This window comes from Phalacrocorax aristotelis, chromosome 15 (assembly GCF_949628215.1).
Source record: "Phalacrocorax aristotelis chromosome 15, bGulAri2.1, whole genome shotgun sequence".
Taxonomy (NCBI): Eukaryota; Metazoa; Chordata; class Aves; order Suliformes; family Phalacrocoracidae; genus Phalacrocorax; species Phalacrocorax aristotelis.
Window position 1 is genome coordinate 4,314,291 of NC_134290.1, and position 25,001 is coordinate 4,339,291.

General features: G+C 66.1%; 2 protein-coding genes across 14 annotated transcripts; one reads left to right on the forward strand and one right to left on the reverse strand.

Annotated features, from left to right (window-relative positions):
- Positions 1–98: 98 nt before the first annotated feature.
- DTX1 (deltex E3 ubiquitin ligase 1) lies at positions 99–9,158 on the reverse strand. Its single transcript, XM_075110390.1, has 9 exons — positions 8,410–9,158; positions 4,463–5,123; positions 2,251–2,312; positions 1,981–2,142; positions 1,686–1,747; positions 1,367–1,525; positions 1,094–1,255; positions 911–1,000; positions 99–658 (listed from the first exon to the last, which is right to left on the reverse strand). Exons 1-9 carry the CDS (start codon positions 8,666–8,668, stop codon positions 434–436), a joined length of 1,842 nt encoding a protein of 613 aa, XP_074966491.1. The 5' UTR covers positions 8,669–9,158; the 3' UTR covers positions 99–433.
- Positions 9,159–14,577: 5,419 nt separating this feature from the next.
- EMID1 (EMI domain containing 1) lies at positions 14,578–24,725 on the forward strand. 13 transcript variants are annotated; one of them, XM_075110226.1, is made up of 15 exons: positions 14,578–14,862; positions 17,104–17,217; positions 17,333–17,439; positions 19,172–19,258; positions 19,360–19,421; positions 19,537–19,663; positions 20,178–20,285; positions 20,447–20,584; positions 20,897–20,983; positions 21,093–21,145; positions 21,243–21,296; positions 21,440–21,484; positions 21,542–21,609; positions 23,293–23,383; positions 24,152–24,725. In XM_075110226.1, exons 1-15 carry the CDS (start codon positions 14,675–14,677, stop codon positions 24,419–24,421), a joined length of 1,599 nt encoding a protein of 532 aa, XP_074966327.1. In that variant the 5' UTR covers positions 14,578–14,674; the 3' UTR covers positions 24,422–24,725. The 13 variants fall into 13 exon arrangements, 11 of the variants coding, with proteins under 11 accessions (XP_074966327.1, XP_074966330.1, XP_074966329.1 ...); XR_012663208.1 differs by lacking the exon at positions 23,293–23,383 and adding an exon at positions 22,352–22,436 and having other exon boundaries at positions 14,579–14,862; positions 24,152–24,268; XR_012663207.1 differs by lacking the exon at positions 24,152–24,725 and adding an exon at positions 22,352–22,436 and having other exon boundaries at positions 14,579–14,862.
- The last annotated feature ends 276 nt before the right edge of the window (positions 24,726–25,001 follow it).

A 25,001-nucleotide genomic window follows, 5' to 3' on the forward strand; every position in this document is an offset into this window, starting at 1 on the left:
GCAACAGCCTACTGGGGGACAGATCCTGTGGCGATGCCACCCAGCACCCCGGGAGGGAGGTGTGGGGACCCGAGCGGGGACACAGCAGGGACACTGGCCTGGCGCGGGGTGTATTCTGTAACACAGAGATGTACACATGGCACCGGCTGTACGCAGCTCCGTGGGGCAGTGGTGGGCGGCACGGGTGGCACATGGCGGCTGTCGCGCAAAGAGGCCACGGGTAGAAAAAGAAAAGCACCATCCCACGATGCTATCGCCACGGGAGCGGGGCAAACCGGGTGAGGGGGACACGGGGGGACGTGGCGAGTGGCCTGGGACCAGGGACAAGCCCACCTGGCAGGGCTGAGGCATTGGCAGCGAAGCGGCGCAGGTGGCAGTGGCACTGGCGGGGACGTGGCGCTGAGGGGGCGGTAGGGAGCCCCTCACCCTTGCCTCAGTCCTTCAGAGTGGCCTCGGAGACACCCTGGGCCAGCAGCTCAGCCAGGACGTTGTCCAGGTAGTTGGGGTCAGGGTAGCCATGGCCCGTCAGGTTGGAGCCGAACTCGGTCTTGTGGTGGATCTCGTTCCACACCACTGTGTCCGACTCCCCCGTGGTGTTGGAGGTGCCAATGGTGAAGATGAGCCGTCGGTCCCAGGCCACGATCAGCAGCTTCAGCACCTGCGGCGGGCGGGCACAGCCATTGCTTGCCCACCTGGCACTGCAAGCCCTCCTCCCACCCGGCACAGCACAGTCCCCAGCACCCCAGGGTGCAGGATTCAACCTCAGCATGTTGCCTGCATGGTGCCAGCCTCCCCTGTGGCACACCCCAGCCTCACCCCAGCACCGCTGCATCCTCCCCATCCCTTTCCATCCCATGCCTTCCCATTCTACCCCATCCCATCCCAGCCTGGTGCCGTCAGGGACGCTCACCTTCCTGCCCTTCTCGTTGTCGGGCAGGTAGCAGTGCCGCGGGAAGCCGCGTGCTGTGAACTTCTTGCCGGGGTTGGGGTGTTCCGGGCCCTGGGTGGGAGGGCAGCAGGGTGAGCGGGGGGCAGAGAGTGGGGGCACCCGGCCCGGCAGGGGTCCCAGGGGCAGTGGGTGCAGGTAACTCACCTGGATGCCAGTGGGGATGTCATAGACTATCCGGATGGTTTTGGAGTCGGTATAACCCGGGAGGGAGTGGGGGATGAGGTGAAACTCCATCTTCCCAGGGGGCTGCGTGCCAGTCTTCTCCCCATAAATGGCCTTACAGGTGGGACACTGCAGGCTGCCATCCTGCACGGGCACCCAGGCAGGCATCAGGGACAGCACCCACCCCGCAGCACCCACCTGTAGCAATGAGTGACCACGGGGAGGATGTCCCCCCCGGGGAGGGATTCAGCTCACCTTGTTGCCGTTGTTGTACATGGCCAGGAGGCAGAGGAGGTGGTACATGTGCCCGCACTTGCCCAGCTTGCCCACCAGCTCTGGCTTGATGCCCCTGTGGCTGAGGACACCCTCATAGCCAGAGGAGGTGACCAGCCGCTCCATGCAGATGGTGCAATCCTGCCGGGCACAGGTTGGTGGGCATCAGTGTCCCGGTGGGATGGGGAGGGCACCTGGGGCACCTGCCCACACCTCTCTCTGTGCCTGAGCCCCACAAACCTCCAGTGGCCCCGGGGTGAGCCTGTGGGCCAAGCCATGGCGCCTGGGGATGCCTACTCACCTCATCTGGGGGGTTCTTCACCTTCTGGATGTAGCGGCGCACCACGTCCTCGGGGGTCTTGCCTGCCACAGGGATGACATCAGAGCCTGCCCAATGGCGTCCCCAAAACCCTGCCACCCCTGCCACTAGGGTGAGGACAGCACAAGGCACAGAGGAGCTGTGGGCATCACCCCAAACCCCTCGGGCAAACCCCTTGGGGGCCCCACCCCCACAGGCAGTGGCAGCACCTGTGCCTCAGTTTTCCCTCTGGCAGGGGCATGGCCAAGGGCGTGCAGGGATGCCCACAGGTCCTTACTCTTTTTGAGATGCTTCTTTTTTGTTTTCCTGCAGATGCCATTGATCCCAGGCACGGGTTTGATGTCACTCTTGCTGACGGGCGGCGGGTGCAGGATGGGCTTGGGGGCGCGGGTCAGGCAGACGGGCAGCCCAGCAGCGCACATGAGGATGCCCGTCATCCCTGTGCCAGGGGAGAGGTGCTGTCCGTTCGTCCATCCAACGCCTGTCCATCCCTCCCTCCCTCCGCCTGCCCCACGGTGTCACCCGGCGGTGGTAGGGGCCCACTTACCTGCGAGGGCAGGATGGACGGGGCCAGTGCCATTCAGGTTCTTGACCGGGAGGGCTGGCACCCTGCACAGAGACGGGAGGGGGAGGTGCTTAGCTGGCCTGGCAGGGCTGGCACTATGCCCACCCTGAGTAAGGCACGTCCCCAGGGCAGAATCCTCCAGCGGGACGCAAGTTAGGGTGTCCCCTTGCCAGCCTTGGGGGGCTGCTGTCCCATCTCACAGAGCTGTCACCCCTCCTTCACCCCGGGTGGGTGCCTCATTGGGATGTCCTGATGGTGATGCCATGTGTCCTGCATCCCCTGTGGGGACCATCCCTGTGCCTCAGCACCTCACCCATTACCCAGGCCATCGGTCCCTTGCCCCAAGTGGACCCTCACCCCTCCAGGGCTGCCAGCACCAAGACCCCTGGGGCAATGGCACGGTGCCTCCTTGTCTGCTCACCCCCGCTGACCCAGGGCACCTCCCATGTGTGTGTGCACCCATGGCTGGGCAGGCACCCGTGCATGCAAGGCTGGGTCTGGGTGGGAGCTGGGGGCTCGTGTGCAGGTGTGTGCAGGTGTGGATATGGCTGCACCCATGGGTGGGGGTAGACAGAGGGTCAGATGGACAGATGCATAGGTGGAGGGAGGGATAGACAGATGGATGCACAGACAGATGTGTGGCTGGGCAAGTGGCTGGCTTGATGGACAGATGGATGGATGGATGGATGGAAGCTGTGGGCACCCACTGGGATGGAGGACAAGCAAGAAAGCCCAGCAGAGGAGCCCTGCCTAGTGCCCGAGTGCTCTTCTGCCCTGGGGGGCCTGCCCCAGCTCAGCAGCCTGGCCAGCAGCTGCCGGCAGCAGTGTGTCACCCCCCCTCCCCAGTCCCCAAAGCCCCCCACGCATACAACCATTGCCGTGACACATTCGGCAGCGCTCAGCCCCACATGAGCCAGGGCTGCAGGTGTTTTCCCTCCCAATCTCAAAGCTGCCCTTACCCACGCCAAGGCGGGGGCAGTGATGAAGGTCCCAACCCAGCCCTCACAGTGTCCTCCTGGCCCCCTCCTACCTGTCCATGGCGATGCGTGGGATGGGGCCTGCATGCCAGTACGGGGATGGGGACAGCGATGGGGACAGGGACTGCTTGGCCCAGTGCCCAGCATACAGAAGTGAAAGCAGAACGTCAGCAGGGGAAGGAAATGCACCAGGACCTGCCAGGGGCTCAGTGAACCTGCCTGCCCCCCAGTACCCACCTCCCAGCCCCAGCTGGGGCTCCTCTGCCTCCCCGTGAGCCAGCCAGCCCAGGGCCTGATCCTGCCCCCATGGCAGGGAGCTGGGAGGAATGGGACAGGCTCTCCCCTCATCCCCCAAGATGGCTTGTTGCAGCCTAAGGTGCTCGCTCCCCTCTGGGGGGGCTCTGACCAAATACCCTGGGGGTGGATCCGGGCCAGTTCCCACCCAAGCGAGCGGCACTGGGGCTTTCCCATACCCGCAGGCTGCCAGCCATGCCACCACAGCCTGCTTGTCAGGTGGGGCTTGGGACCATGGCCACTCCTGCCTGCCCTGCCTGCCCCTTGGCCAGTGACAGCCGAGAGACCTGTAGGGATGCCAGGCTGACCCAGCAAAGGGTACAGCTGTGGGGGCTTGGGTGCTGAGACAGGCACACCCACCAGGACACCCCACTGTGGGTCTGCTCGTCCACGAGCATCCCCTCAGTGTTATTTCCATCCATGTAGGGGACACAGGGGCTGTGGTCCCCACAACGGTGTGCCCCCCAGAGACCTGCCTGGTGGCACTGGGCCAGGGTCATACACCCCATGCTAGACAGCAGGGACACAAGTCCCCTGGGACTGGGATTCCATCTCCTCCAGCTGGCATGGCACAGCATGGCACGGCAAGGCACGGCATGGCATGAGATAGCACGCTGCACAAATGACCGCAGCCGCTCTGCAGGGGCAGGGATCTAAGGGACCATCCAGGACGAGCCAGCTGCTGGGGCTGTTCCTCCCGTCACCATGTCCCCACGGTGGGGAGCCTGGGGCTGGAGGTGACACGGTGCCAGAAGGGCTGGAGCTGCTTGTGCAAGGTGACAGCAGGGGATGAGGCACCTCCATCTCCCCTTTACCCCGGCCCTGTGTGCCCATCCCTGCCCCCACCTCGCCTGGCATCCCCACAGCCTCGGAGACATTGTGGCCGTCCCCTTTCCCAGGCCACCCTCCCGCAGCCAGCTTACCCCGGCGGGACGGTGGCACGGGCGCTGAGTCCAGCCCCCCGCTGCGTGCCGGGCCGGTTGAGGTTGTTGAGCCCAGGCAGTGGCAACCCACTGGGCACACTCTGGCCTGGGGGAAATGCCCCGCCGGGCACCCGCAGCCCCTCGCCCTTGGTCGTGCCACCCGCCACCGCTGCCGTCCCTGTCCCCGCCGGCCATAGAGCCGCCCCGGCGAAGGTGCTGCTCTGGCGGACAGCACCCGGGTAGAGCTTGCGGCGTTGGGAAGCCAGGATGGCGTTGGAGGCAGCACGGGTGCTGTTGACCAGCAGGCACTGCGGGCAGGAGCAGGGCGTCCCTGTGCTGGTGCCCACCGGCCACGACTGCGACTTGGGGATAGAGCCCATGGTGAGGGGATATGCCAGGTCCATGCGACGCCGGAGCCGGCGCTTGCGTTGGGTTTGCCGGTTCATTTGGGACATGCTGCTGAAGTAGATGAGGTAGCAGAAGCCCAGGGAGGAGAGGTCCAGCCAGGGGTGCTGCTTCTCGTAGGCATTCTGGATGGTGATGCAGATGTCCATGTCGTAGGGCGTCCAGGAGCTGTTGTCGTTCTCCCACTCCCACACGATGCCCTTCCCAGGGGCTGAGGATGGGTCATAGAAGTTCCTCCGTACGGGGCGCATGGTCCCTGGGGAGACAGAGGGGGGTGAGTGCCTATGGGGCTCCAGCACCCTGGGGTGCCAGCAAAGGGACCCATGCCCGCACACACGTGTGTGTGTCCAGTTCCCAGCCCAGCACCCTGCAGGGATGGGGATGCAGAGGCACTTTGGGATGCAAGCAGCCGCTCTCGTCCTCTGCAAAGCACCCCAGGGTGCAGGAAGGGTGGTGGCCACTGCAAGCCAACAGGCACCACCCGCCTCCCCTCCGCTGAGCAGCCGCAGCCATGGCACACGATGGATCGATTGGTGTGTCTGCAGGGCTGTGCCTCCCCGGGGACTCGTGAGGCTCAACAATCCTCCATTAGCAGCGGCGGCAGTGTTGGCTTGGCCACCAGCTGGGCTGCCAGTGGTTGGGATCACAGCCCCAGCTGCCGTGGGAAGGGCGATGCTGCGTGGCCCCCAGCACCTTTTTCCATCCCTCTGGTCCAGTTCCACCTCCGCCCTTCCAGGCTGGGGTCCCCTTGCCATCCCTGGAGCGGGGGGAGCATTTCCCGGTCAGAAGGGGTTTCCTGACAGCTGCCGTGGCTCTGGCCAGCGCTGGCAGTCACGGAAGCAAGGTGTTGTCCCCTGTGTAGGGCCAAATCCCGGCCCCTTGCTGCTTGTTTGCAACTGAGTTGAATGCTGCAGCCACCTCTGAAGCTCTGCGGTGCAGGGAGACATCGCAGCCCCCTCCTTGAGCCACAGCCACAGCAGTGCCCCCGCAGCATGGTGCCTTTCTATCCCCTCGCCAGCACGGTTTGCCCAGCCCGATTAACGAGGCTAATAATGGTCATTAATCATCAGCTGCGTCAGGCAGCGGAGCCCAGCCCCAGCTGCCGGCTTGTGCTGAGGCAGCTCTGCTGGCGGCCCTGCGGGAGGGAGGGAGGTTGCACACCCCACTCTGGCAGCCCACGGAGAACTGCTCGTCCCCGCTGCCTACTTCTGCCCACATCCCAGATCCCACTGTCGGCTCATATCCACATCCTACTCACATCTATGTCCTGCATCTCACCTGTGTTCACATCCGTGCCTTGCCTCCTTGCGTCCACGTCCCCCATCCTGCCGCCCACTCATGCCCACATCCATACCCCGCACCTACTGGTCCTTGCAACTGCATCCCATGTCCTGCTGCCCCCTCACATTCACACCCTGCATCCCCCTGCCCGTTCACATCCACATCCCGCATCCCGCTGCCGTGGAGCAGAAGACGACAAGGGGAGGACACCCCAGCATGTGCATGTGGGCACACGCAGCTCCGAGTCCCCAAGGGCCACCAGCTGCCCCCAGCCCCCCAGCCCCTGCCCCCTCCGCCAGTTGTGCCAGACCTGCGGGACCAAGCCAGCGTCCCCGCGGGCCACAGGGAAGGGACACGCGTCCCTGCTGCTCGGAACAGGGTCACCTCATTTCGCACCGTCGCCGTTTTGACTTGAGTTTCTCCCATCCCATGCACGGTGCAGGCCAAGCGCCCCCTCACCCCCCGCCTCCTGCCTGCCTTCCCTGTGTCCCCATGCCACAGCAAGAACCGGGAGCACCCTCAGCACAAGGAACCCTCGTGACTCCGAGCACCACAGGACTCCAGAGACATTTCACAGCCTCCAAACCTGGCTGCCCCCAGGCCACAGTGAGGGCAGATATGATGGATGGAGGTGGAAACAGGGATGGGGCACACGGAGACAGCGATGCCAAGGACGATCTCCAGGATGGAGCCAAAGTGATGGCCATGTCCCCTCCTGTGACATCCCTGGGGACAGCAAGGCCGCTCTCTCAGCATGCCTGTCCCCAAGCCCTGCTGGCGTGGGGACTGTGGTACCCTGGGACATCCCAGGAAGAGCCATTTTGCTCCCGGCAGAGACACTGCACCCCCAAACTCCACCGAAGCCCCACCGTGGGCACACGTTCCCCAGGAGCACCCAGCACTGTGGCCATGGGATGCAATGCCAGGTGCCTCCTGTCAGAGGATGGGTCCTGGCCGAAGCTGGCAGGAGCTGTCATGGGGACAGCCAGGGTGTCCCCGGTGGCACCCGCAGCCCTGAGTCAGAGCAGCCACAGCTGCACTGACTCAGGACTACGGGTGCCAAGTTGCCCCTTGCCAAGCCCATGACCGGCTGGAGACCGATTTGGAGCCAGGCTTGATGGCAGAGGCAGGGTGGCAGGTCCCTGGCTCCATCCCCATCTCAGTCCCCAGCCCACCACAGGCGCCACACCTGCAAGCAAAGCCATTTGCTGTCGCTGGTCACTAGGAACGATGGCATCAGTGGCCAGGCAAGGGGGGGCACAGCCACGTGGGGTCCTGCTCTGGGGTGGCACCTGTATGTCCCCAGGCAAATCTGGGGGGGCTGTGGATGTCACCTGGTGTGTGGTAGGTCCCCTGGCTGCTCTGCCTGACCTGGGGCTGGATCCTGCCCTCAACAGCCCCATGTTTCCCGGCAGGCAGGGATGCAGGGATGGCCAGGAAGGCACCTGAACTGGCAAGTCCCCCACGGCACAGCCAGCACGCACCGCTTTAATGGGTCACACCACGACGGGGACATACTTAATGGGGTCTGTGCTTTGATTTCCCCTGAGGACACGTGGCCTGGATGCATGCCGCAGCATGGTGCTATCGGCAGGCAGGCACTGACCGCCACAACTGCATGGCTGCAACCAGCCCGGTACCCACCACAGCTCCCAGTTCCCAAACTGGGGCCTTCCCAGTTCCTCAGGGAACCCAGATGGAGCAGCTTTGTGGGGCAGATGGGTGGCCAGTGTGACAGTGGGACACACCACCCACCACAGCACCCCATAGAGGGGTGAAAGGGGATGGAGGGACTCTAGGACATGTCCCTCTGGGACAACGGTCCACAGTGAAGGGGGAAGTGGGAAGGGGAAGAGGAAAGGCCAGGAGGAGCCTCGTGGGGTCCACGGGGGAAGCAGGGCCCATCAAGGCAAGGGGAGGAGAGAAGGAAGGGGAGGGACAGATGGGCAGAGAGGAGGGTGTGCGCAGCAGGATGGAAGGGCAGATGGGTGGACCGATGGATGGATGGATGGATGGATGGACGGATGCAGGAACAAAGTGACAAGCAAGTAGAGATATACTGGGAGGGAAGGAGGAAGGGAGGGATGGAATGACAAACAGATATGCAGTGAGATAGACGCATGGATGAATGCAACAGCAGGCACATAAGTAGATACACACTGGGTTGGATGTGTGGATGGATGGATTGTTGGAGGGAGGGATGGAGGGATGGAAGGATGGATGGGTGGATGGATGTTACTGGCTTAGTGCCAGCCCCTTACCCGTGTCCTGTCGGAACTGGTGCATGGACTGGAGGTCGATGACATAGGGCGCCAGCTGGACGTCAACCTGGCCCAGGACCACACTGCCACGGGCATCCTCCTTCAGCACATTCTCAATATGGTGGCAGACGGCAGCCGAGTAGGGCCGCCAGCGCCCGTGCTCGTTCAGCCACTCCCACACCACCACGCGGGCCAGGTTTTGAGGGGGAAAGCCCAGGCCACCAGAGGCCAGCATGGCCCCCGAGCCCTGTCGCGCCATGCTGGGGGATGGCGGCTCAGTCCCGCACAATGCCACAGCACAAGGATGCAGGGCTCATCCGAACCTCTTCGAATCCTCCTCCTGCCTCCTGCCAGCTGCGGGCTCTGGAGCTCAGCAGAGCAAACGCTGCAGGGCTCTGCAGAGGTGGGCACTGCCAGCCAGGTCCCTGAGGTCCCCAAGCCGCCCAGTCCCGCTCCCCTGGGGCTGCCGCACCAGGCTGGGACTATCCATCACCCAGCACGTCTTCCTCAGCCCTTCCTCCTCCCCGTGGCACTGGCAGGGCTCAGGCTCTGAAAAGTCACGAGGACTCCCCTCGGCTGTGTTGGCTTAAGGGTGACTGGTGACTGTGGACGATGCTGGGGACACAACCACGGTGCCAAGACACCCCCTCCTCCTCTTTCTCCTTGCGTCCCGCTGCTCAGCCTATGTCCTCAGTGGCTCCACAGCTGTCCCTGCCACCCAGCACGTCACCGGTAGCAAATGAGCAGGGTATCACCTGCAAAACAGAGTCACGGCACTGGTCACCCCAGGTACCACCACTCGGGTGGCAGCTGGGGGACCATCCCCATCACAACCCCACAGAGCTGGCGGGCAGAGAGGCTGCTGTGCCCGCAGCCCTGGCAGCATGGGCTGCCTGCCAGCCCCGGCCGGCTGCTGGCCTCCAACGTGACAGCAGGGATGAGAGGGATGGGGGGGCACAGGTGACCCTGCTCACGGCCCTGGGGGGCTGGCGGGGGCCCCACAAGGCCAGGGAGCCTCATCGCTCCCTGCCAGACTGTCTGGGTGCCGAGGGGCCGCAGGCCCCCCGAGCCCACTCCAGCCATTGCTGATTTATGATCTGCACTGCAGGCATCGGGCTGGGGGTGATCCTGGGCCGCCCACCCCGGCCCCCTGCTCCCCCGCCCAGCCTCTCATCCACCCACAGCAGCCCCCAGACCCACGGGGGGGCGGGGGGCTTTGCTGCACAGCCGCTGTAGGCAGACACACGGACACGGCCAGGCACACACAGACACAGAGACGCACACACAGGCACGCGGGCTGGCACACGCACAGTCGGTGACACAGACAGACAGCAGGACCGAGACAGGCGGACAGGCAGACACAGGCACCCACGGCAGCAAAAGACACCCCCCCACCCCGGGACGTACACACACACGCACCGACACAGGCGTGCACACGCGCACCCTCACACCTCCACACGCGTGTGCACCCTCGCACTCACCCAGCACCCGCCGTGACCCCAAGCACCACCGGGGCTGGAGGGACCCTCGTCCCAACCCCGGCCCCCCCCGGGACCGGGCTGCGGGGACAAGCCCCGGTGCCAGCCGCCACCTCGGGGCCCGGCTGCTCTGGGGGAGGGTCGGTGGGAAAAGGCCAGGCCAGGCCCCCAGTGCACGCTCCCCTCGGTGCACAGCAACCCCCCCAGCCCCCCGGTGCACCATACCCCCGGTGCACGGCAGCCCCCGGTGCACGGCTCCCCCCTCGTGCGCAGCAACCCCCAGCCCGCTCCCAGCGCACGGTTCCCCCCTTCGGCGCACGGTCCCCCCGCCGCTCGCCCAGCCAGCCCCCCCCCCGCCCGGAGCCGGTACCCCCCCGCCCCGCCATGGCCGCCGCCCGGCATCGCCCGCGCCCCGCACCGCTACCTCCGGCAGCCGCAGCCGCAGCGGGACCCGCAGCCGCGCCGGGAGCGGCGGCGGCGGAGGGCGCGGGGCCGGGCGGCGGTAGCGCTCCGCCAGCACCAGGCAGCCACGGGCACCGGCGGCGGCGCGCGCACGGCCGCCACGGGCACCCGCACCGGGGACACGCACCGGGACCGGGCACCCGCACCGGAGCCACACAACCGGGACGGGGCATCTGCACCGGGGACACGCACCCGGCACCGGGCACCCGCACCGAGACCGGGCACCCGCACCGAGGGGACACACCGGTACCGGGCGCCTGCAGTCTGCACTGGGGACACACACGGGGGACCGGGCACCCGCACCGGGGACACCCACTGGGACTGAGCATCTGCACCAGGGACATGCAGCGGGGACCTGTACCGGGACTGGGCACCCACACTAGGGCTGGTCACCCACACCGGGCACACACACTGGGGACACGCGGGGTGGGCCAGGCACCCACACTGGGGACCCATACCGACCACCCACACTGGGGACCACCACCTACTGTGGGTGCCCACATTGCCACACGTACACACACACACCCGCACTGGGCACAAGGCCAGGGCCTGCACCCACACTGGGGACCCGCACCGCAGACCCCCACTGATGCCAGGCACCCAGCACCCACACCAGGAACCTGCACCCAGCGCAGGGCCCGGCAGTGGCACCCACAGTTGGCCCAGCCCGTAGGCATGTGAGAGGGGCCAGCATGCCTGTGTTCACGCACACACACTCACGTGGGGTGGGGTCTCCCCATGAGGGGCTGCCCCCAGGGTTGACCAGCCTGGCTGGGGTGGGGACACCTTGTCCCCCTTAGGGTGTGTGGCTCCTGCAGCCCCATGGGGAAACTGAGGCACGGGAGGTGGCAGGAGGCCCTGAGCCATAGGGAGGGACACCCCAGTGTCTGCCCTGTCACCCCATCGCCATCCCCCTCGGCCCTGGGGCTTGTGGCTCTGCCTGCAGAGTGATAGACTTGGGGACAGATCTGGGGACAGAGGAGTTGTCACTCTGGCTGTGCCTGTGGAGGGACAGATTTGGGGTAGAGGGTTTTTTACTCTGGCTTTACCCATGGAGAGGGCAGATTTCGGGACAGAGGAGTTGCCACTGTGGCCACTGAGGGACAGACTGGGAACAGATCTGGGGACAGAGGGGTTGTTCTCCCTGGCTCTGGCCGCCGGGAACGGGACACTCGTGGGCCGCGGGCCGGGGCTGGCCCTGGGGGTGGCCGGGCAGCGATGGCCACGGTGGCCTCGTAGTGCCACCTGGTGGCCTCGGCCACGCGGCATGGCAGCCCCGGCTCGGTCCCTGCCCCGAACACCCACCTCCAGCGCCGGGCAGGGGCTGAGTGGGGTGGAGCATGGGGACACCCACCCGTCCCTGTCCCCATGCCTACGGTGGAGGACTCGGCTCCCCGTCGGCTCACATGGGCAGGAGCCACCTGCTGCCCCATCCATGCAATGAGCTGCACCCAGGTCTTACGCCAGAAGCCAGCCCCGGGTCAAATGGGGCCAGGGGCTAGCACCCTATGCTACCACTCACGCAGAGGTGGGGGTCCTGGGGGGCTGCTCTGTGAGCCCCATCAGCACCCTTGGGACCCACCAGCAACCTCTCCCCATCTTGGCATGCCCCATGCCTTGTCAGGAGCCTGGCTGGGCAAGCACGTGCTGTTCAGGGAGCCGATGGGGTAGGAGAGGTAGTTTGAGGGACGCAGAGCTGGGGACATTGGCAGGGACATGGGACAGGGCCCTGCAGGCACTAATAGGCCATGATTGCCCCACCTGGGCCTGCCCCAGCCCTCCCCTGGCCCAGGAGCCTCACGTAAGCTCAGCTCTGAGCCGTGGTCCCTGCCTGGGCCACAGCATGGGGACATGGAGCTGGGACAGGGATGTGGCGCGGGGACACGGACCTGGAGCCAGGCCACGACATGGGGACATGGAGCCAGAGCAGGCACCTAGGGCTGGGGTATGGCATGGACACCTGGGACCGGGACAGGGACATGGCACAGGGACCTGGAGGCAGGCTGAAACACACCTGAGAAGACCTGGAGGGATTCAAGCCATCAAGCGGGGGGTGACATGGGTGAGGGGACCCCAGGGCTGGCTGTGGGTCACTCAGGGCTGCGGGGACAAGGTTCTGTGCAGCCTGAGGCTGGGCCTCGCGTGCTCAGCTCTACGCAGGGCCCAGCCTGGGATAGCCATCATGGAGCAGCAGGTGTGGGGCTGCCCTACTTTGGGGGACCCCAGTGCCTGCAGCCCCCCAAAGCCCCAGGCCCTGGGCTGCTGGAGCAAGCCTGCCAAAACCAAGCAGGATCCATCCCACCAGCACTGAGCCCTGCCCCCAGTGTGCATGGCAGGGACCACCCAGACCTGGGTGGGGGTACACGTGCATCATCCGGTGCGAAACCCGCCCACCCCCACTGGACCCCAGGCGCCCAGCCGCAGCCTTGTTTAGTCTGAGGAGGAGTGCGGGTGACCTTCGGCTCCTCCAAGCACCCACGAGGGTAAACAGCTCGCCCTGGGCCCTGCAGCAAGGACACGCTGGGGGCCAGGCTGTCAGCGGCACTGCGGGGGGGGGGCCAGAGAGGGGTTTGGGGACACCCCTGTGCTCTAACCACCAAAGGGGTGGCTGCCAGCTGGGGGGGCCAGCAGAGCTCCCCCCAGGGAGTCAGGACGATGGGTCCACCCAGGTGAGGAGATGGGTGCTCTTGGAGTGCATCCCCCCACCTGTGCCACACCAGGTCCCCACTTACCCCTCTACCCAGAGGAAGGTGGCACCCAAGGGTGAGGGGGGACCCTGTGGGAGCACCCCTTCATCCGCTCCAGCGCAGCATCCTCCTGCCCTGCTCTTTGGCCCCCGAGCCTCACTCCAGGCCTTCCAGGGCTCTCTCCATACTGGGGAGGGGGGGCAGGCAGACCACAGCCCCCCCCCCCCCGCACATACACACTTATTGGGGGCCCGGAAGCCTGGGCCCCCCATGCAGGCAGGATGGGGGGTGGTGCTGACAGCCTTGATCAGGGGCTGAGCCCCACGGGGTCGGGGGGAAGCTTTATCCTGGCCCCCACCCACATCCCACAGAGGGGTGGGGAGTCTGGGGGTGCTGCCGATGCGGGGACGTGTCCCCAAACAAACCTCAGGCCCCTTACACACGCACACACACGCACACGCACTGCCTGTAGGGCCCCCCCACTGACACCCCTGGCAGGGACCACCCACACACACCCATGCACACACACGGCCTCCTTGCACGCCCCAGCGCAGGGACCACACACACGCACACATGGAAAAGGCAGCCGGAAGAACAGCCGGAGACGGACAGGCAGACAGGCAGATGTACACAAATGCGGGCCGTGTACACGCACGCAGACACAAACACACCCGTGTGTGCACAGAGACATGCACAAACCTGCAGCACATCACAGACAGATGGGCACATGGGCATGAGGGTGCACACACAGGCACACACACGTGTGTACTCATGCACACGCAGAAGCACACGTAGGTGTGAACTCATGCAAACACACATGTGTACCCACCCGCGCGCACACACACACACACACACAGGGATGCACACACACACATGTGTACTCAAGCACACACAGAAGCACATGTGTGTGTACCCACGCACGTGCAGATGCACACACACATGTGCACCCATGCACACACAGGGACATGCACACACATGTACCCATGCACATGCAGAAGCACCCACACATGTACCCATGCACACATACGCTCCTGCACACACAGGGATGCACACACACACGCGTACCCAAGCACACACAGAAGCACATGCGTGTATATCCATGCACATGCAGATGCACACATGTGTGCACCAACACACACAGGGACACGCACACGTGTGTATACCCATGCACATGCAGAACCACACACACGTGCACCCACACAGATGGACACACGCGTGTACCCAAGCACACACCACACATACGTGTGCACCTATGCACATGCATGTGCGCACAGACGTGCACCCATGCACACATGCGTGTGTACCCATGCAGAGGGGCGCGGAGGGGCTCACACCCGGGGCACACTCGCTCGCCCCACATCGTGCCCCCTCCCTGCGTTGAGCCCCCCGACCCGGCCCCCCCGACCAGCATGTGCCCTCCCCCCAGTTTTGACCCCCCCAATTCTGCCCCCCCCCCCATGCCCGTGCCGCCAGCAGGACCCCCGGGCCGGCGGGGCGGAAGGCGGGGGTGGATCCCTCCTCCTCCTTCATCCCTCCTCCTTCACCCCTCCTCCTCCTCCCCTCCCCTCCCGCCGCCCCGCTCGGTGCCGGTGCCGGTGCCCGGGCAGCGCCGCCCCACGCCGAGCCCAGCCGAGCGGCATGGCGGGCCGTGGCCGGGGGCTCTGCCGCCGTTGCCTGCCCCTGCCTGTACCCCTGCCTGTACCCCTGCCTGTACCCCTGGGGCTCTGCCTGTGCCTCTGCCTGTGCCTCTGCTGCCTGCTGCTGCTGCCGCCGCCGCCCGCCGCCGGCTCCTGGAGTCCGGCCGTGCTGCAGCCCGCCGGCCGCAGGTACCGGCACCGGGGGTTGGGGGGCACCGGGGAAGTGGGGATACGGGGGGCTCCGGGCACTGGGGGCTCCGGGTACCGGGGAGCTCCGGGTACCGGTCACGGGGGGCATCGGGTACCCGGGGCACCGGCTGCTGGGGATGGCAGGACAGGGGCTGCTTGGTCCGTGCTGCTTGGGCTACTGGGGCTGGGAAGACTGGGAGGCTGCTGGGTGCTGCCGGAGCTGGGGCTTACTGGGGGATACTGGGGCCAGCAGGACTTACTGGGGCTGGGTGTTACTGGGGCTAGCAAGGCTTGCTGGGGGTTACTGGGGGGGTTACTGGGGCTAACAAGGCTTGCTGGGACTTACTGGGAGGTTACTGGGGATAGTATCACTGCTTGGGGTTAACAGAGCGACTGGGGCTGGGAAGGTGCTGGGATGTGCTGGAGCTACTGGGGCTATAGGGGCTGCCTGGGCATACTGGGATTACTGAGGCTACCTGGGCACACTGGGACTGCTGGTGCTGGTGCAGGGTGAGTGGCCCTTGCCTCAGGGTCCTGCCTTGTCCCTGGGAGGTGGTGGGGACCGGGGCAGCCTGCTGCCAAGTTTGGGGGGCTGCGGTCCGTGTCCCCACAGTCCCATCCCAGCGGAGCGGCAGGCGGGGTGGCGGGGGGGGATGTTTACAGGAAATCTTTGGCTCTGGCCATGTCTCCGGCACCGGATTGCCGGGACCTCCCGGTTCCGCTTGGGTCGGTGAGACGACGGGCAGAAGCTGCCTCATTTCCCCTTCCCCTCCCAGCCAAGCCCAGGAAGCCCCTGGCGCCTTGGCACCACCCGGCCCTGTCCTCCCTGGGTCCCCCCAGCTCAAAATCTAGCACCCACCACCCTGCTGTTGCATTGGGAGGCCCACGAGCCCCCACCCCATCCCACACCATCCCTCTCGTTCGGCTAACACATCGCTGGGGTCCCATGTGCCCAAGCCAGGGCGCATGAAGACAACAGGCTGGTTTTGGGAAGGGGGTGGGATTCGGAGCCAACCCCGATGTGGGCTTTGCCCCTGTGGTGCATGCATGCCCCGGCAGCAGAGCCCGGGCCCACTCGGTGCACGAGTGCTGGCCAGCAGCGGGTGGGCCAGGTCAGGCCAGGCCATGCAAGTGCTCACATGCCGATGCCCTCCAGCTCCTGCCCCGCTCCCCAGGAGGGCATTCCCCCACATCCTCCCGCTGCCAGGCGGGAGGCAAAACGGGCCGGGACCCATCCCCGTCCCCGCAGGCACCCGGCGCAGCTGGGGCTGGCACCGCTGCTGCATCCTCACTGCGAGACGGCACAGCTGCATCCCAACGCAGCACCCATGCCATCCCCATGTGTGTGGGGAGCAACACCCAGGAGCAGGATGCCCACCTGGAGGGACCGATGCTGGAGGCTGTCACCCTGGGTGGGGGGAATGGAGGTGCCGCTGCCCTCTGGGACCCCGCTTGGCATCGTGGGGCGGCAGCAGAAGCATGGAGACAGCCTCGGCGGGCTCAGAGCTTTCATGGCCCTGGCACAGGGCCTGCCTGGGACGCTGCCCGGCCGGAAAGCCCAGTGCCACCCCGCTGTGTGCCCCCCCCCCAGCACCTCCCAGACAATTGTCCCCCTGCGGCTCCCACTCATCCCCACCACCGCTGCCTCCCTGGTTGCAGGGGCTGTGCAGCATTGTGGGGGTCCCAAAAAGCTCAGGTTTTGACCCGGATTGCACAGCCTCGGAGTTTGGAGCTGCCAAGGGTACAGCAAGTCCTGCCTGCCATGGGGACAGGGGCAGGTGGTGCTGGGGCACTGGTGTCCCCCCACTTCTGCAGGGGGAAGCTGAGGCTGGGGCGGTGGGGTGCCCAGGGCAGGCAGGGTGGGCAGAGCCTGGCATGAGGAGCGGCATGGGGCAGGCAGGCGCCCAAAGAAAGGAGCCTTTGTGTGGGGTGGGCCAGGGGTGCAGGGGGGGGCTCCGGGCCCTGCTCCAGGCCAGCCGGCGCCAGCGCCATGCCGGCCGGGAATGCAGCAGGAATGCAGGGCCCCAGCTCCCCCCACAGCATGCCAGGGCAGCCCCCGCCCAGGAGGGACCTCCATGGGCATCCTGAAAGCTGGGGGTGGGCATCTCCTGGGGCAATTTGCGGGGCAGGACCCCCTGGGATGGAGGGGGGAGATGCACATCCTGAGTGGCACTGCCACCTCCGCCAGCCTCGGTGATGTCCCCCAGGCAGGGCTGACGGTGCCGGTGGTTTCCCTTCCAGCAACTGGTGCTCCTACACGGTGACACGGACAGTGTCGTGCCATGTCCAGAATGGCACCTTCCTCCAACGGGTCTTCCAGGGCTGCCGCTGGCCCCTGGCCTGCACTGGAGGCAGGTGAGCGGTGCCACCGGGGTCCCCTGGGATTGGGCACCCAGTATCCCACTCCAGCACCCTGGGGTGCTCCACTGCCCTGGGATGGGTCTGAAAGCGCTGCCCCGCTCTGTGCCAGCAGCTACCGCACCATCGTCCGGCCCATCTACAGGGTGACCTATAAGACGCTCACGGCGCTGGAGTGGAGGTGCTGCCCTGGGCATGCTGGGGCCAACTGTGAGGAAGGTGGGAAGGGGTCTCATCGTGCCCCGGTGCTAGGCTTCTGGTCCTTTCTGTGGCCAGGGTGGGGTGGTGTCACCCAGGGGCTGTGTCCAGGCTGTGACCCCTGGCCATCGGCATCGCTGGCAGGGATGGGTGGAGAGGGCTGGATGGAGAGATGGACCCATGTGTGGGTTGGGAGGGATGGCTGGATGCAGGTTCCTCAGTGAATGGATGGATGGACAGATGGACGGACAGATGTTCTTCTGTGTGGGTGAATGGATGGATGGATGTTCCCGTGGGTGGGCAGGTGCATGGGATGGATGGATGATTGGATGCTCCTCTGGGTAGATGAGTGGCCGGCTGTGTCCATGGGTGGATGAATGGGTAAGCAGATGGACGGCTGGATGTTCCTGTCGGTGGGTGGATGTCCCTGCGTGTGGATGGATGGGTAGGTGGATGGATGGGTGGGTGGATAGACAGACAGGCAGACAGAGAGATTCCTGTGGGTGGGTGGGCGGATGGATGCTTGGCTGGCTGTGCCCAGGGGTGGATAACTGGAAAGGTCAGTAAATGGATGGGGTGTGGATGGATGGATGGATGGACGGACAGACAGACGTTTCTGCATGGGTGGGTGCGTGGCTGTGCCCACAAGGGGATGGCTGCCTGCCCGCTAGCCCTGCGTGTGGCCAGATGGCGGGTGAGCAGCTGCCTGCACGCAGGTGGATGAATGGGTGCAAGGCTGCGCCATGCATGGTGGGATGGGTGCTGCTGCCTCAGCAGCTGGCCCCCAGCCTGCCTCCTTACCGGGGGGGTGAGGGGCTCTTTGTCCCCATCATCACCAACATCCTCCTCCCTCCCTCTCCCCTGGGACCCCAGCTGCGGGTCCCCAGCGCAGCCCCAGCTCTGTAGGGCATGGGGGGGCTCCCGGGGCTCTAGGGTGAGTGGGTGGCATGCAGGGGTGGGGGCACCCTGGTGACAGCAGGGTGGCACTGAGGGCCTGCAGGACAGTGGCTGGCACGAGGGGATCTGGAGCCAGCTGGGTGGCAGCAGCACGGGGGGAGGCAGGGGGCTCTTCCTCCTCCTCCTACTACTCTGTGCGTGCTTGGCTGGGTGCCCCACATCTGGGCCCGCTTAGGGCGGTGCTGGCTGTCCCCTGCAGCATGGTGGCGGCTGTGCCGGGGTGGGGTGGCAGCGTGGGGGGAGCGATCCCGCCAGCTCTGCTCCAGACACCGCTTTCCTGCTGCACCGGGTGGCCCTGAGCCACTGTCCCCTGGGACCCTTGGTGAGGACGAAGTGCTGGGACCCCACAATGGGTAGTGGATGTCGGCAGTGTCCCCAGGAATGTGGCTGTCTTCCAAAGCCACTCCTGAGCCAGGGCTGGGGGGTCTAACTGGGGGCTATAGGGGTGTTTAGGGGGTGTGGCTTGGGGTTAAGGGGTGGGTTGGGGGTTCTGGCATGTGGTCATCCGTGGCTTTGGGGGGGGGGTCTGCTTGAGGACCATGGGAGGGTTTGGAGGCATCTGGCAGGTCACTAATGGGTTCAAGGGGGATCTGGCTTGGGGACATGTGTGGGTTGGGCTCTGAGGCTCACTGGGAGTGAGGATGGGGCAGAAGCAGTGGGAGCCCTTGTACTCCCCCTGCCCCTATTTTGGGGTGAGGGCAGCAGGCTTTCACAGCCCTGTGGCCCTTGGGGGTCTTCTAACAGAGGCAATGCACTGGGTGGGTACCCCCTTCCTGACCCCTCCTTCCTTTGGCAGAGGCTCACACCTTCCTCACCCTGCGGGATTCTGGGCGCCCCAGTGCTACCCTACGCCGGCCCCCCCTGCGCCCCACGGCTTTCTCAGGTGGGTCCCCCCTCTTGCCACTGCACGCTGCATCAGTGTGGGCGAAGAGGTGTGGGTGCCTCCCACCCGACCACCTGTGCCCCGCACTTTCTTCCCTGCAGGGTGCTTGAACTGCAGCCGTGTCTGGGAGCTTACAGCCCGGCTCGCCACCCTTGAGGCACAGGTGAGCCCCCAGTGTGCCACCAACCCTGAGTCTGGCCACTCCCGAGGGGTGCAGGAGCCCAGGGGGGTCACAGTCTCCCCTGCTGCGGCACCCAACCCTCCGGTCTCTTTGCCAGGTGGCCCGGCTGTCAGTGGCTGAACCCCCCACCTCCCCAGCACCCAAAGGCAGCACCCCGGGCAGGGGGCCGGAGACCAGACAGCTCTGGGGGTCTCCAGCTGCCCACGGGAGCCCTGGGGATGATGGTAAGGTAGGCAGCGCAGACAGCTGCCCTACACCCCTGCCCCAGCCACCCGCATCCTGTGGCACGGGTGGTGGCAATGCCATATCCGTGGCACCATCAGTGCCATTGCCCAGGAAAAGCACCCGGGTGTTACCAATATTTGGGGAGGCACCTGAGGGACCCCTCTCTTGGAGCCCCTCGCCTTGGGGGAATGGACTGCGGTGCCACCCCAGCTGTCCCCAGGGGACAGCGGTGATACTGAGCCACACATGGGGACCAGGCCACCTCTAGGGAGGGTTTGAAGGGCTTTGCCCCCCTCCAGTGCTTCGGTTTGGGGCAGGGTGGGGGTACAAGAGTGGGGCTGCTGCCCTTGGAGTGCTCCCCTGGTCTGATGCTCTCCCCAGCCTCACCAGGGTTGCAGCGGGGAGCTGTTGTAGGGTGTGATGGTGGGGACCAGGCATGTGTGGGGGGCACCTGCCGAGGGGCTGTCCCTGGGGTTCCCGGAGCACTCCCCTGAAGATGCTGCTTGGTTGCAGGGAGACCCAGCTTGCAGGGGCCCCCCGGCCCCTCTGGCCCCAAGGGAGATGTCGGAGGACGGGGACCATCAGGCATTCCTAGGATGAAGGGTCCAACAGGGCCACCAGGTAAGGTGGGATGGGGAGCCCCACCCTCCCCCAGCAGGCAGATCTCAGGGTGTCCATGCAGCCGTTTTGGGGCTCAGAAGGGCTCCAGTGCTGCACAGCTTCAGGCATCAGGAGTTTAACAGGCACTCCCCCAGTCTTCACCCTCCTCTTCCTCCCTGCAGGTCCCCCTGGCCCCCCAGGACCACCCGGCCGGGATGGAGCCAGGGGGCTCCCTGGAGAGAAGGGCCTACCGGGGCCCCCCGGCCCCCCAGGGCCCCCTGCCCCTTTGGGGCCAGCGATACCTCGCATAGCTGTGCCCAGTAAGGAGGGGCTGGGGGAGCTGGGGTGGGGGGTGGGTTGTCTCCTCCCTGGGCTGACCCCAGGGGTGAGGCTGGGGCTGGGCAGGCTATAGCACAGCAGAACATCCGTGCTCTGGCAATGGAGCTGAAGGGGCAGCCAGGCTGTGGGGAGTGGGCTATGGGGTCTGGGGTGGGCAGGGGCGGGTGGGAGCATCACCCGGGCTGGGGGCGATGTGGATGGATCCTGCACACTCGGGTGGTGGGGGGAGCCCTGGGGTGGGAAGGGGTGGGGGAGCTGTCTGGCCCCTGCCCACCACCCATGTTCTCTCCCAGGGGACCCACTCCTCTCCAACACCTTCATTGAAGCTGCCGGGGGCATCGTGGGTCCTGCTGGACCCCCTGGACCCATGGGGCCCATGGGTGAGTTGTCCCCTCAACTTCCCTACCCCCCTCCCAGCACTTTTGCGGGGTATGCCAGCGCGGTGCACTCTGCCAGGGCCAAGCTGACCTGTGTCCCCTCTCCTTGCAGGTCCCCCCGGCCCCCCAGGTCCCATCGGGCCCCCTGGCCCCCCAGGACCCGATGTAAGTGCTGGGAGCACCAGGGTGGGGGGCATGGGGTGGGCTGATCCTCCCCGGCCCCCTCCCCAAGGCTGATGGCACCCGCCTTGTCCTTGCACAGGGTAGAGCTGGGGCACCTGGAGCCGCCGGCCCTCCTGGGGAGAGGGGAGACAGGGTGAGTCCCCACCAGACCAGCACCATTACATGAGTTGGGGAGGTCTCAGCTGGGGTGGGGTGGGGGGTGTCTGCCAGCATCTCCCACAGTGGGGGGTCTGTCTGTGCCCCCCAGGTGCTGACGGGCTCTCTCCCCCTCACCAGGGTCCCCAGGGCCACCCAGGCAGCCGTGGCCAGGACGGGGCACAGGTACGTTGCTGGGTCGGGTCCCCCCGGGCCACAGCCCCCCATGCCCCCCCCTGCCAGGCCCTCTCCTTTCTGTGTTTCAGGGCGAGCCGGGGCCCAGGGGCGAGCCAGGCGAGAAGGGCACTTGGGTGAGTGGCGGGTGGCACCAGAGACGGGAGCAGAGACGCATCTACTGAGAGGGGTCGGCCACCCACGGGCGCCAGGAGGACAGTGATGGGTACAGGGGAGGGACCCCTGGCCCCCTCCCTTGTTATCCCCCATGTCTCATCCCTGGCACCCCAATGGTGGCAAGGGGGCCCTCTGCAGTGCCCAGTGCCCCACATCCCTGGGACCCCAATGACAGCACGGGGGTCCCTAGTGCTGCCCAGTTCATGCCTCATCCCCAGGACCCCAAGAGTGGCATCGGGGTCCCTGGCTGTGCCCAACGCCCTTGTCCCATCCCTCAGACCCTGGTGATGGAATGGGGGTCCCTGGCTGCACTGTTACCCCCATCCCAAATGCTGGAGCAGGGGGGATACCACCCCTGCACGCTGCCTCCTCCCATGCAGGGATGGGTCACACCATGAGAATGGCCCCCACTGTCCCCCCTAGCCCTCCCCACTGCACCTGGGCGGCATGATGGGGTGCACAGTCAGCCCCCCCCGGGACTCCCCAGCACAGGGGGGCACAGGGCAGGCTGAGAGCCCCCCAGGGGTAGGGCTGGGGGCTGGTGTCCCCCCCCGGGGGTACCCCCACTCCTTCCCCTGGTGTCATGATCAATCAGGGGGTGGGGTGTACCTGTGTCCCCTCCATGCCCCCCCCCAGGGGAGGTGGTCTGGGGCCATGTGGGGGTCCAGCCCCCCCTCACATCCATCCCTCTCTTCTCCCCAGGGGGAGGGTTTACACCAGCTCCGCGAGGCGCTGAAGATTTTAGCAGAGAGGGTTTTAATCTTGGAAACAATGATTGGGCTCTATGGTGAGTAGGGGGGGCCAGCCCGGTCTGTGGGAGGGGACAGGGGCCCCTGGGGTGGCCCCCACCCCCGCCAGCAGGTCAGCAGGCCCCCATGACGTCACGGTGGCCCTTGGCTTGCTGATGTCATGGAGCTGTGGGGAGAGGTCCCTTGGCACCCCCTCCCCTCTGCCAGGCACCAGGGCAAGGCATCGGCCCTGCCTTGGCTGCAGTGTGATGTCATCAGCTGTGCATTATGTTGTCATCACCCTCACTGTGGCATCATGGCCAGCACTGGGGACTGCTTACAGGGCGAGGGCCACCGGGGCAACCCCTGCCTGCACCCACAGCTGGGCACCCCAGGAACCCACCCTGGGCACTGCCCTGGGTGCCCACCTCAGGCAGGAACACCCGTGACAGTCTCTGTCTTGGGAACAAGCTGGTGGCTCCCTGGGCAGGTTGGGGACATGTCCCCCACATGTCCAGGGGCTCGGCGTGCTGGGGAGTGGCAGGGGGAGCACCCTGCTGGGACTTGCCTGGGCAGGGGACAACTATGTCCCCATCAGGGTGCTGCTGGGGATATCGAGGCAGCTGCGGCTGTCACAAGGTCAGCGCATGGGACCCCCAGCCTCCCCTGGACCCACAGGGATGGGGGAGCCTCTCGCATCCCCCTGGGGCCACGGGAGCCCCTGGCACCCCTCTGAGACCAGGAAGAGCACTCTCCCGGGAGACCTGGCACCCCCCAACCCATTGCACTGGCACCCCCCGCCTGCCGGGGCTGCACCCACGCTATGCCACGCCACCCATGCCATGCTGTGCCACCCATGCCGTGCCCGCCACCAGGCGAACGCGTGCTCTGCTCTGCTCTCTCACTCTCCCCCAGGCCAGTAGCTTCCAAACCCTCCTGCGGCAGCAGGCCCGGCTGGAGGTCCTGGCTAGAAGGGTCACCTTGCTGGAAGCCATCATCTGGCCAGGTAACCACGCTGCCTTCCCTCCTCCCCTCCCCGCATGAGCTGGGTGCGATGCGGTCCCCCTGGGAGCGGGCATGGAGCATGCGGGGCTGGAGCCCATGGGAGCAGGTCCCTGGAGCCCCTCTTGGATTGAGAAAGACAATCATGAAGACCCTCTTAGACCGTCGGACACTCTGGAGCTCCCCAAGGTTCAAGGGAGACCATGGAGCCCTTCTCAAACCGAGGGAGCCCTGGGGATACCCTCTTGGGCCAAGGGAGCCCCTGAGCTCCCCAAGGATGAAGGGAGGCCCTGGAGGAACTCTTCAACCCGTGGAACCCCTGGAGCTCCTCTTGTGTGGAGGGAGCCCCTGGACCTCACCCTCGGCCCAAGGGAGGCCCCGGTGCCCAGCCCCTGTTGTGCCAGAGTGCCCAGCTGGGGGGCGGTGGGTGTCCCCCCAACTCCGCCTCCATTTTCCAGCTGTGCTTTCCTGCAGGGGGGACCTCAGCTTGTGGGGTGCCGGCTGGGGGTGCCAGGCGGGGGTGCCAGGCAGGGGGTCCTCATGTCCCCATCCCACCCCGGTCCCAGTGTGCCTCTCCCAGCATGGGGGTCCCTGGGGACAGCTGGAGCCGGGGGACTTGATGCTGCCACATGGCCAGGGAAAAATGAACCCCACTTCTGTGGGGTAAGGGACCCTCACCCACAGCACCTGATGCCAAGGTGATTTTTTTGTCAAGGGGGGGGACGGTTGGGGTGTCTGGCACCCTGACGCCTCTCTCCTTTCCTCCTTGCAGAACCAGAGCCTGGCTCAGGCAGCGGTCCCCCCGGCACAGCGGCACCCAGGCCCCCCCGCAGCAAGCGTGGCAACAGCCAGCCCCCCTACCGCATTGTGGCCCCCCACCAGCAACCCCCCAGCAAGCAGTGACAGAGCCGGGGGGCCGTGTCACCCCCCCAACACCCTGCGCCTGCTGCTGTGCCAGTATGGGCAGGGGCATTGGCCCGGGGGGGGCAGGATGAGGGCCACCCCCCATGTCCCTGTGGTCCCACAGGGCACTTGGTGCTAGCCGGTGGCACGGCACCGGCCCCCCCCCGCCTGCTTTGGACCCCTTCACTGCTGCTTGAACGCCCCTGGGGGGGTGGCAAAGGGATGCCAGGGCCCCTCTGCCCCTTTTCTGCCCCCACCCCACTGTGCAGCTCCAGGGTGCTTAATTTCTTCCCCAGCCTGAGCCCCCGTGGCTACCCCCGTGCCAGGGAAGGGGCTCTGGAGAAGCCATCAGTGGGACCCCACCAGGTGGGGACCCCACTGCACCATGTGCTTTGTCCTGCTGCTTTGGGACCCTCAAGGTCATTAAATGCCTCCTGAACTCGTGTCCTGTGGTGTCCCTCAGTGCCCCAGGGGAACCCCGCCTTGGGTGAAGCCAGACACCTGTGGGTGCAGCTGGGTGCTGCTATGGGGATGTGGGTGGCTTGGGGATGGTGGTGGGGTGCCACGGGGCATCCCTGGGGCTGCCAGCAGGGTAGGACAGGGCCATGGGGAGATGGGCTGAGGTGACCTGTGGGGAGACCCAGGGGACATATGGCTGTGCCACGCCACCCATGGGCCACCCAGCCGTGCCATGCAACCCATAGGGCACCCATCCATGC